This window comes from Quercus lobata, chromosome 11 (assembly GCF_001633185.2).
Source record: "Quercus lobata isolate SW786 chromosome 11, ValleyOak3.0 Primary Assembly, whole genome shotgun sequence".
Lineage (NCBI taxonomy): Eukaryota > Viridiplantae > Streptophyta > Magnoliopsida > Fagales > Fagaceae > Quercus > Quercus lobata.
In genome coordinates, this window is record NC_044914.1 from 22,855,699 (window position 1) to 22,867,721 (window position 12,023).

Here is a 12,023-nt window from a genome sequence, read left to right on the forward strand (position 1 = left end):
CTCATTTTTTATTAGTGCCATTTGTCACTCTTCTTTTAAAAAGAAGTTGATACTATTCATTAAACATTCCGCCTAAGAAAAAAATTTAAATGACTTGGTTCGTTAAACCTTCCCCATAAATGCCTTGCCAAAACAGAAATGCCAAGTATGCAAACTAACATATTGTCCAATATATATATTAGAGAAATGATATGTCCACAACAATTTTACAATATTTTTACAACAAATTCTAAGTGACAAGTTGTTACTGGTTGTTATTGTTGGGTTAAAAAAGTAATCTGAGTGCTAAATTCAAATTTGAACTAATAATAACTAACCACCCGTAATTTGTTATAAAAATATTGTGGACGTAGTACCTCTCTATATATTATCCCAACTCCCAAGTTCCCAACTAACAATTTTGTTCCACACGTTTTATTCAAAGTTGTAATAGCCTAAAATTTTGTCATGTGTTTTAATGAGATATATGCATTAATTTCTAGGTATTAGTTTTTTTTATAGGTGGTTCCCTAATTATAACATATAAGGGAATTTATATGATTTTTTTTTTGGGTGCTCACAATAAGTTTGGAGGAAGGATTTCAATTTGGGTTTTTCTAGGCAATGCCATTAAGCCACAAAGGTCTTAACAATTTATAGGTTTATTTTTCTAAAATTTATAGGAGTAGTAAAAAAAAATTGATTTGGAAATATAACTTCATTGCTCAAATTTAATTGCTTTAGCAATAATTGAAACAAAAGCCAACAACTCACAAAAAAAAATTTGATATTACATGCAATAAAAATTATAGAAAATAATCATGTGGTTAAGTTAGTAACATAATTAAAATTTTGTGAGTTCATTCAAACAATATGTTCATATACTGAATTATATCAATTATAATATTTCACATTTCCACTATTTTTAGTGACATGTAATATTACTAATTCTATGAATTTATAATGTAATTGTGCATTGTGCTGGATAATCTTTAGTTCGGTTAATTGGACAAAAAATCAATGATGTAGACGCTAGACACATGATTAGGTGCTAATTTAGTACTTAATAGCCAATTTGGTGAGACATAGACTAATTTGAATAAAAATATGAGTTGAAAAAGAAATGTTTCAAACTTTAATTTTCTTTTAAAAGATAAAAGATAGAAAAAAGTTTAAAATTTTAGAAACCAAAATAAAAATAACCCCAAATTTAGCCGAATGGAACCTCTACTATAAGCTTATTGAAAGCTATGTCTAAGAAGCGGGTTGATCATGTTTACAGAAGCTAACCAATATGTTGATGCACTAATAAAGATTGGATCGGGATCTATAACTTTTTTCTATATCTTTTCATGAAATATTGCCTATGATAGAGAACTTGTTGGCTTTTGATAGAGAATTTTTTTTTTTTTTTGAAATATATTTATTAACTCTTGACATATCATCTTTTAACGGAAAAATTTGTCAAATAGCATGATTTTAGAAAAAATTTAGGAAATCAGCACATTGATAAAACTATTTTATAAGTTACACTGTTTTTGGAACACAAGTTTGTTTAACTCGAGTTTATTAAACTTTAGTTTCAGTCCAAACTCGAGTTCCAAAATGAGAAACCTACAAAATAGTTTTAAAGGCATGGTATCCACCCTTTTTTTTTTTTTTTTTTCCTAAAAAGCTACTGTTCCGCAAAATTTGCCTCTTTTAACCCAAAAAAAAAAAAAAAAAAAGTCGGCGATGGTATTACTATTATAAAGTCTTCGAATGTAAAAAAAAACACCTCATCCCTTTTCCCTACTCATGTTTTGGAGCTTCTAGACTCTCATCCTCTCGATCCTTTTTTTTTTCACTATACCTAAACCCCACAGAAAATCGAAACCAAAAAAAATGTCAGACCTCGGCGGCGCAAGCATGGTCCGCCAAAACCCACGGCGGGTCACGGCGCCGGAGGAGGCGCTTGAGTTCGAGACCTCGAAGGAGGTCCAGGTAGTAACGAGCTTCGCAGAGATGGGAATCAAAGACGACTTGCTCCGCGGCATCTACCAGTACGGCTTCGAGAAGCCCTCCGCGATTCAGCAGCGCGCCGTGGTTCCGATTCTCCAAGGCCGAGATGTCATCGCTCAGGCCCAGTCAGGTACCGGAAAAACCTCCATGATTGGCCTCACCGTTTGCCAGACCGTCGATACCAGTAGCAGAGAGTGCGTCCTCTTAATCTCTTTTCTCTTTTCCTTTCTGTACTTCTTTTTTCATTGTTTTCTTGTTTAGGGTTTATCTTTTGGTTGTGGAATGTAGTTTAGGGTTTGAGCTTTGTAAATTGAAACCCTAATTTTTTTGGGGAAAAGGATAATTTATTGTGTATTATATATAATGGGTTTTTAGTAAAAGAATAGTTATAGTTACCCATCCAATCACACATTCAATTTTACAACTTGTTCCTATAAAAAAAAAAAAATTACAACTTGCTGATTTGTGGTAGTGATTGATACTTGCTGCCCACCACTATTCATTGACCGCTACAGTCGCACAAATCAGCAAGTTGTGAAAATACTGATTATATATATGGAGCCCCCCCTCCCCCAAGTCACAGATAGTCGCACAAATCAACAAGTTATGAAAATGGGTGTCAGTAAAAAGGAGTTTTTTTTTTTTAAGATATATTACCCTAGGGCAGTGCATTAGGTGAATTTAATTGTTTGAATTTATTGTTGGTGGATTTAGAGCATATGAGGTTTGTGGGTTTTAGACTTCCTTATTCGAGAGGTATGGCTTGAGTTCAGATACGGAACTGTACTTATGATAATTCAAGATAAATGTCCTCTTACGCAAGAAATAGGAATGGTCTTAGTTAACTTTTAACTTTCAGCCCTTATGAGTTGGAGGCTCTTAACCACCATTTTTTCTTAGACCGAAGGCCTCGTTTAGTGTCAGGAAATTCCTGAGCTGGAATGTTGTGAATAAGGTTTCCTTCAAGCATGAAGATGGTCAGTCTTAAGTTTTTTAATATGTTATCTTGGTCAGTTTAAAGACTGGACTTTAAGAAGTACAATGGCACGAGAGACCTGAAGTTGTTAGGGGAATAGTAGCAGGATACCTTGCCTGCTGCCCCATCCTTCCTCGCTTCAATAGGCATACTGACAAGGAGAGTTTTTTCTCTTGGGCGGATGTGGACTCCAATAGTAGATCCTTGATTTGCCACTGGTTTCATGTTCCAGTCCTCTAGAGACGGTCCTTTGATTATTTATTTGTAAAGATGATTATAGGTGTTATATTTTAAGTCTTTTTAGAGTACCCATTATGGCACATTTGGTGGTCATTGACTAACTCTGTGAAAGATGTTTGAAACAAAAATTATACATTGACAAACCTCATATGCTGTGAATTTTCCTACTTGCTGAATGGCCGATGCACTGGCAACTTTAACGGTTCATTTTTATAATAAGAACCTTGTTGGGCTGAAGCTGATGTATTCTGTCAAAGGCATAGGTGAGATGATGTAGGTTGATTTTGTTTAATCTGATACTTGATGAAAACCAGAGTGCTTTAGCTTTGACATGTTTGTGTGCTATAATTATAGTTTGTGGTGTGTTATGTACTGTTATTAAGTTTAGATTAGACCATTGAAGGGATTTACAATCTTCACTATTTTAAATCGATTAATGATCAGGACATATGACTTCTTGAGGTAAACATACTATCATGTAATGGATCATTCTAGGCATTATCATGTGTTTCATGATGACTTACTTCTATAGCCAAGAGCTATTGGGATGTTTCTATTTTTTGGTTTCATTTTTCTGTTACAGCTGGTTTATGATCATAATGGTTTATTTATTTATTTTATAAATGTCTAAAATTAAACAGGGTTCAGGCCTTGATCTTGTCACCAACAAGAGAATTGGCATCTCAGACAGAGAAGGTGATATTGGCAATGGGTAATTTCATGAGTATTAAAGTACATGCATGCATTGGAGGCAAGAGTGTGGGTGATGATATCAGAAAGCTAGAAAACGGTGTTCAGGTGGTGTCTGGAACTCCAGGCAGAGTTTGTGACATGATCAAAAGGAGAACACTGAAAACTACACAAATCAAATTGTTAATTCTTGTAAGTTTATGTTTTGTGATCCCTAACCTTACTCTTTTAACTCTCTCTCTTTTGATAAGTAATTTCTCTCTTTTATTAATCTGACGTTTTTAGTGTTGTGTGTGTGTGTGTGTGCAAGCATAGTAGGGATTAATTTTTAATTTTTTGTGATGCTCCAACAGGATGAATCTGATGAGATGTTGAGCAGAGGGTTCAAGGATCAGATTTATGATATATACAGATATCTCCCACCAGTGCTTCAGGTTCTTTCTCTCTCTCTGTCTCTATCTCTCCCCCCACCATAAAAAGGGAAAAGAAAAAAAATAACAATTCTACTTAGCTAATTAAGTTTGTCCTGCGATGGAACCGCATGTTGATTTGCTGTTGTCATTGGTTGAATTGTTATGGGTTGCTGTCTACAACAAGTCCTGTAATTTTAGCTATTGTCAGTGACAGTACCAAAAGAAAAAGTAGTTGGTGTAGGTCAAGTTGTTTCAACACAACAACTGATGCTCAATCCCTAGATTTTCAGCACATCGTGAGGATTTGTTGGCTGTGGTGCGATGTGAATTAGGTTCAGTAATTGCTAGGTTTAGTTTAGAATAATAGTCATTTTGGTGGGCAAATGAGCTCTAGCTCAAATCGCTTTTCCTACCTACATATCGGGTGGAGAGTGAGGTTGTGGTTTAAGTCATGGGATGCACGTATAACTTGCCAATAAAAAATAATTGAAATTTTGATAGTAAGTAACGGATTATCATGTCCACTCTAGAATTTTAAAAACTAGCTAAAATGAAATATAACTAATGAAATCATGTCTAGGTTTCCTTAACAGTTACACATGTTTTAAGCAATTGCATTATAGAAGAAGGAAATCACTCTCTGAAAGATACTTTAAAATCTGCAGAAAATTCTGTGTTCAAATTGATAAATTTAATTGACAGATCACATAGCTTCATGTAGGCTGTTTTGGAATGAACTAGGACTCCAACTTCCTCTCTTTTGGGGGAAAAAGGGGACTTAAAATAGTTTGACTAGTAAAGTAAGTTGGAATCTTACTCAAAGCTACATCAACATGTAAATGATAATCAGATTTATGGGCCACGACAACAGCACATTCCACTGAATCTGGCACTAAACTAAAGGAAATGTCCATGAATTAATAGGATTTTAGAAAACATGAGTAAAGCTAGTTCAGTGGGAAATCAACTTAGCAATAATAAAGTGAGTCTTAAATTTTTTTTTTTTTTTTTTTTGATAGGTAAGGCTCTAATAAAAAAATTTACATGGCTAGGAAACCTTACAACAGCATAATGCATTATTCCCTTTGGCATCAAGCATACACTTTGGTCTTTCTGATTTGAAGTTGATTCATCGTTTCCAATCATTTGGAAGATTTTCCTACATTCCATTGCTAGTGTTCTTTTACAACATTCGTGTTGCTGTAAATTTCTCTTTAATCTATGTTGATGACTTACTTCTGCAATTTGTGATGCTTACACTATTAGGAATAAAGTAATAGTTTGTTGTCTCCTGTTATAATATCATGCAAGGTTCTGCAGAGACTGGCCATGTTGGTACTGAAATTGATAAGTTGTTGTAGGTTTGCTTGATTTCTGCTACCCTTCCTCATGAAATTTTGGAGATGACAAACAAGTTTATGACAGATCCTATACGGATACTTGTGAAACGTGATGAATTGACTCTGGAGGTAAGTAATGTTTGTATGTTGTATCAGCTACCATTGGATGTAGATCTGAATGCAAGTTTTTATGTCATTGTAAACCTGTAGTTTGATACCGGTTTTCTTTTTATCTTTTTATGATGACAGGGCATCAAACAATTTTTTGTTGCCGTGGAAAGGGAAGAGTGGAAGTTTGATACTTTATGTGATCTTTATGATACCCTTACAATCACCCAAGCTGTCATATTCTGCAACACAAAGAGAAAGGTAGTGCTGTCCTTGATCAAATTTTGGATTCAAGTTCTAGTAGTGTTCATGTTATCTTGCCTAATTTTGAGAATATAATGAAGAAAGCTTTCGAGTGTCAGTCTATTGTTAGGTTCATAGTTTACCAAGTAATATTCTTGGCTGTATGGCTTTATGCAAGCGCAATAGTTAACATGAACACCAGTGAAGTAAAATAGAGACAAAGTAAAAGTTTTAGTATTGTCTTTTGCTTGCCAAGTGAGTAAGATGTTCTTTAAACTTTCACAGGGTGTAGAATGATCCCTATTCCCCTTTTAGCTTAGCATATCTAGATTTCTTTCTATTTCACTGCCCTTTTTTTATTTGTGCCTTCTGGCTTCTATGTACTGGTTGATGAATATGATGTTATACTTCTATTAATCTTGGAACAGGTGGATTGGCTAACAGAAAAGATGCGTAGCAATAACTTCACTGTTTCATCAATGCATGGAGACATGCCTCAAAAGGAGAGAGATGCAATTATGGAAGAGTTTCGGGCTGGTCAAACCCGTGTCCTAATAACAACAGATGTTTGGGCCAGGGGGATTGATGTCCAACAGGCAAGTTGTTTGGCTCTTCTTTAATTTATTATGTATTACTTTTCCACAGCAAGCTAAATTTCAAATGGAAAATGGGTAGGACCTTAAGTTGCAACCCCCTTAAAACACTCAGTGTCAGTGCCAATGAGAACTAGCTCAAATGACATTTCATTCTCACACAAATGTGAGCAGAGGGTGAAGTTGAGGGTTTAGAAGTAACCCACTGGTTGTGTAAGTGTAACTTTCAATCATTAGGAAAAAAAAAAATTCAGTTGACTTTGGATTTAATGAGGTGGCAAAGGACCAATACCTCCCCTACTGGACCAAGTTAATTGTTGAGAACATTTGCTGACTTGCATTAGAATGACTGGTAATTCTTAATTCTGTGACTTGATAAATGTATGGGACTTCTTGGTACTGTGACTAATGAACCTAGATGCCTAACAGCTTTTTTTTTTTTTTTTGTGTGGGGGGGGGGGGGGGGGTTGGGTTTGCTGCCTGCTTGTGGTACAATAGTTAGGTGTGTTTCATGTTGTCAAGTGTTGATGTGTGCTTCTACTTGAATGTAAAATATATAGGAAGGGTTTTGGAAAATGATCTTCTAAAAAAGGTCCATAAATTGTATATTCTGAGTTTTGTTCTCCATAGACAGGTTATAATTCTTTGCTGTCATTTTTCCCCTTAAGTTGTCTGTTTTACACCTGAACAATCACATCCCCTTGTGCACTTGAAGTTCAATAATCATGCTATATATCCACTTGTATATTTTATATGTATTTGTGACCATATTGTATGTGGAAGAACAACTTGTGGTGTTTATACTTCTCCATTCATGTTTTCTTCATTTTTCTTTCATCAGGTTTCTTTGGTGATCAATTATGACCTCCCAAACAATCGTGAGCTTTACATTCATCGTATTGGTCGTTCTGGTCGTTTTGGAAGAAAGGTATTTATTCTATTATGTATTGTGGATGAATTTTGATACTTGGCAGCTTGACCTTCTGTGCAAGAAGTTGACTATCAATTTTTTTCTTCTCTATATGAAGGATATTCAAAACACATCATATTACTTCTAATGTGCAAAATTGAATAGATTTAAAACATTTTATTTCCAACTGCAAAATTAAACAGAGTAAAACTACATGTTGCTTGTGAATTGAGACAAATGGTAAACTTAAAATGTGCAATTAACTGTAAGCAGATGCCACTTAACCCGTTAGTGCAAATTCAATTACGCTTGATTTTGTAATTTACTGCAGAAATATTTGTGCATTTTTATTGTCTCATATTCTCTTGTTTCCATTTTTCTCATTCTTATTCATTTCTTACTGACTACGCTGCTAGCTAATATTCTTGTTTTCCTTATCTCTCTCTCTCTTGTGGTTGATCTGGGCATAGTCTCTGAAAATGGCTATTTGATGTTTGCAGGGTGTTGCAATAAACTTTGTCAAAAGTGATGATATTAAAATCCTACGAGACATTGAGCAGTACTACAGTACTCAGATTGATGAAATGCCAATGAATGTTGCTGATCTAATATAAGTTTTGCTGGCCGTCTTGTGTGTTGATGCATCACAGTTGTGCGGTTGACGTAATTTTTAGTTTTGCTGGTAGAGGGTGATATGACATTCTCCTGTGTTCTGTGACAACATTACATATGTTAAGAGTTGGATTCTCTCCATTAAGATTTATGTGATTGGGATTTCTCTGCATTGTGCTCACATTGTATGGGGGATGGGTTGTATTTTAACGAAAGTTTAGTTTCTGTAATTTGCTAGGTTTTTTTTTGTGATGAGAATTTTGGACTAGCAGTCTCTCTCTGTTGGTTTGTTTCTCTCCCGTCTTTTTATTTTTTGGTGGTTGGCTTCGTGACATGACTTGCATTGAGTTTTACTTCACTGCTATCTGTGCTCGCCATTTGAATGTGTCTTGTACATCTTATTGTAACAGCCAAAAACCACCTAAACCAGTTGATGTTTTTGAACAGTGATATTATCTCTGCATGTGCCCTGTGTTGAGTAACTTTGCAACTTGTTTAAGCCTCTGGGTTGGCTCCTTTAATTGATTCAACAGAGAACTTTTTTATTTTTCCATCTGCTTTATGTAATATAAACCAAAAGAAATCAACTATTACTGGTCCACGGCCATCCAAATTGAGGGATGCAATTAGAATGATTTTTATTAATATTTTTAAGGACATTCGAAGAAAAAGGGAAGTGGATGAGGTACATATAATATAGGATTATATATTTTGTCATAAAAATAAAAATAATATTAATAATAATTAAACAAATTATTAAATTTTTTGTTGAGAAAGAGAAAAGAAAAGTAATCTAGTTCCTTCTCAAGGAATGCTAACACTACAAACATCCTGGGCTATCGCAAGCTTAGAATAAAACGTGTGAAATGAGATTATGGGAACTTGAAACAACGTATATTGGATAGGATTATTTGTCAATCATCTGTATATTAGTTTACATATTTGGCATGAGGGATGTGAAGTCATCTTCGGTCTCTTTTTCACGCTTAACTAGGTAAATGTCTCCAATGCTCAATTTATAAAACGTGTCTCTCACAGGAGAAAGGATCTTCTGTATCAATCTCGTGAGACCCGTATCTCATTGGCATGTGGGTTTCATGCGTGTGGGATCCATATGTTTGAGACATGGGTCTCATGAGACTAGCGCATATAAAATTTTCCTCTCACAAGTTATGGGTTGGGACCTATGAAACTCATATCATAAGCACTATATATATATATATATATATATATATATATATATAAATTGGCAATTTTATCCATTCTTCCCTATCTTTTAACCAACAGAAATAAAACTAAATTTATGATTAAGAAATAGAATTTTTCTATCTCTTTTGATATTTCCTATTTGGGATTGAGTTAAATGCTAAAAGAAAATAAATTATTTTTATTAACAAGACATGATTATAATGAAGAAAAAGAATTTAGATAATTATTTTTGTATTGTACATGTTGTGAGTACACAACTCGCCATTAAGCAGTTTTTGTCCGCTTTGGGGAGCCAGTCCCTCACGGTTTTGTCCTCGACCCCGAGTGTGGTCTTTTGGGATTTTCACCTTCTTTGAGGCTTGACACCCTTAGTCCCACATCGGTTGGAGAACCCTCCCACTCATGGCTTATAAGCTTCTGGAGCAACTATGAGTGTACAACTACTACACACGAGTGGGCGGGTTCTCCAACCGATGTGGGACTAAGGGTGTCAAGCCTCAAAGAAGGTGAAAATCCCAAAAGACCACACTCGGGGCCGAGGACAAAACCGTGAGGGACTGGCTCCCCAAAGTGGACAAAAACTGCTTAATGGCGAGTTGTGTACTCACACATGTCATTAAGAAATATTAGACTATAATTTTTTGTGAATTTGCCATGATTTATGTTTATATGTTGTTTCTCATTATTTATTTGGAGGAATATAACAAAAATGACTTGATATTTTGCTTACAAATCTAATGAGAAAAATAAATAATTCCTAAAAATAAACCAAACACAAGAATCTCATATTCAAATCTTATTAGATTCTTAATCAAACCAAACATAGATATAATTATCTATGCTCTATTTGTTTTGACATTAACATTTTATGGAAAAGGAATCATTTTTCAAAAACATTTTCTAAAAAAACTATCTAATTTTCCTATGTATAGTAGCAACCTTATAATGAGTTGAAAATTTATCTTTTAACTTTCCTTATTTAGTTTTGCGTAAGATAAAATTGTTTTCTAGAAAATTTTTAATGGAAAACAACTCTATCTCATGCTAAGTTAAATAAGAGAAGTTAAAAGATAATTTTCCTCTAATTCATTTTTTTAATACTATAAAATACAAGAAAATGTGAAAAACTATATTCATATAAGATTTTTCATTGAAACAAATGGAAAAAAAATAGTTATATTCTCAAACATCATTGTCATTGTCTCACCCTAAATGGAATAACTCTCTTAGCTACGCTATACCTCAACCCAAGTCTCTATGTCTAGTCTTCTTCGCCCACAACCCAAGAAGTTGGCTTTGCCTACATAGCATTGGGGTCATCCCCTTCATTCTATGCTCACCCCTGCTTGCTGCTGGTTTTTTGGGAAGCTCATCCCCACCGCACTCTCACCTTGGTTGGCCCAGTGACTGTTCCAGAAATTTTTTCCAGGATGTTCCTCAACAAGCATAAATTACACAATCTAATAAAAAGAAAATTTTATATATTGACAACAACCACAATAAAAAAAACACGCAAATAAATAAAGTTTTACAACATAAAACTTGTGGAGTTCAGTTGTGATTGTTGTTAGTGTTGCTGAACAAGGATGAACGATGATAGCTGGGGAGAGTAAGTGAGTTTCTTATTTCCTTTTAGCCTTTAGGTTTGATTTAGTTCTAGTTTAAATTGTTTAATGACTTGTGAATCCGTAAGGCACTGAGACAGTGAGGATTTTTTTTTTTTTTTTAATATTTGTTGAATTAAAAATGTAATCGTGTTGGTGTTGGAGTAGTGATAGTCTTAGTGTGCGTTTGGCTCCAGATTAAAAAGCCAACTTATTTTACTATTCAGCTTATTTTTGCATCTATTTATGGGTTTCACTGCACTTTTTGATACTATTCATGAGTTCTACTGTACTATTTCAGCTAACTTTTACCTTTATCTACAGTATTTTCATTAAAAAGTTTTCAATTTCAGCAAAATAAGCGGATCCTAAGCAGACCCTTAGTTTGAGATTAGATTGATCTTGTACTGGGCTTTTCTATTGGCATTTGGTTTGGGCCTTGTTAGAGGTTTTATTATAATTTTTTTTTCCAGATTTTTATTCAAGTTTTTTTTTTTTGGGTTTTTTTTTTTCCATGGTTTTATAAACCTAAAAGAATCGGAAAAGGGATTGGTTGCTGGTTTTTTGGTTGGACTGAGATTCAACCGATGGTCGAACCGGTGACGTCATAAATAATATAATTAATACAATTTTAAATTATATAAATAAAAATATAATAAGTTTATTACTAATAATATGATAGCAAAATGTAAAAACATAATATTTAGTGACACTTTTCGTGTAAATTTAATCAAATTTCCTTAGAATGGACAATCACATGTTTAATTATAATCATAAAAATAAAAAGTTTATTTTATATATATATATATATATATATATAATGAATTAATTGATGTTATATAAAAATTAAGTAACTTTTTAAGTTTATTCACTTAATTAACTAAAACTACTATTTTTTTCTAATCAAAATTATAGGAAAAAGAAAAAAGGAAAGTAATTGTACAATGAAAAAAGCTAAATTTACGTGACTTTGACCAATTAGTTGTATAATATATATTATAATGTTTTTAAGGAAAAGTAGTTATACAATGACAGTATGTCAGGTAAAGCAAAAACTAAAAGTAAAGTTGTAGTATATGCTTAAAAGAATATAAAAGCATATGGT

General features: G+C 33.7%; 1 protein-coding gene across 1 annotated transcript; it reads left to right on the plus strand.

Moving 5' to 3' along the window:
• The first annotated feature begins 1,742 nt into the window (after window positions 1-1,742).
• On the plus strand, window positions 1,743-8,604 carry LOC115967662 (eukaryotic initiation factor 4A-3). Its single transcript, XM_031086804.1, has 8 exons — window positions 1,743-2,174; window positions 3,838-4,078; window positions 4,240-4,320; window positions 5,661-5,768; window positions 5,889-6,008; window positions 6,419-6,586; window positions 7,425-7,511; window positions 7,994-8,604. Exons 1-8 carry the CDS (start codon window positions 1,864-1,866, stop codon window positions 8,105-8,107), a joined length of 1,230 nt encoding a protein of 409 aa, XP_030942664.1. The 5' UTR covers window positions 1,743-1,863; the 3' UTR covers window positions 8,108-8,604.
• The last annotated feature ends 3,419 nt before the right edge of the window (window positions 8,605-12,023 follow it).

Bases quoted from the DNA above. Each gene is read 5' to 3' on its own strand.
- LOC115967662 (XM_031086804.1), top strand. From the start codon at position 1,864: ATGTCAGACCTCGGCGGCGCAAGCATGGTCCGCCAAAACCCACGGCGG. The intron at 6,587-7,424 runs GCAAGTTGTTTG...TTCTTTCATCAG, and splicing joins GGGGGATTGATGTCCAACAG to GTTTCTTTGGTGATCAATTA. The intron at 7,512-7,993 runs GTATTTATTCTA...TGATGTTTGCAG, and splicing joins CTGGTCGTTTTGGAAGAAAG to GGTGTTGCAATAAACTTTGT.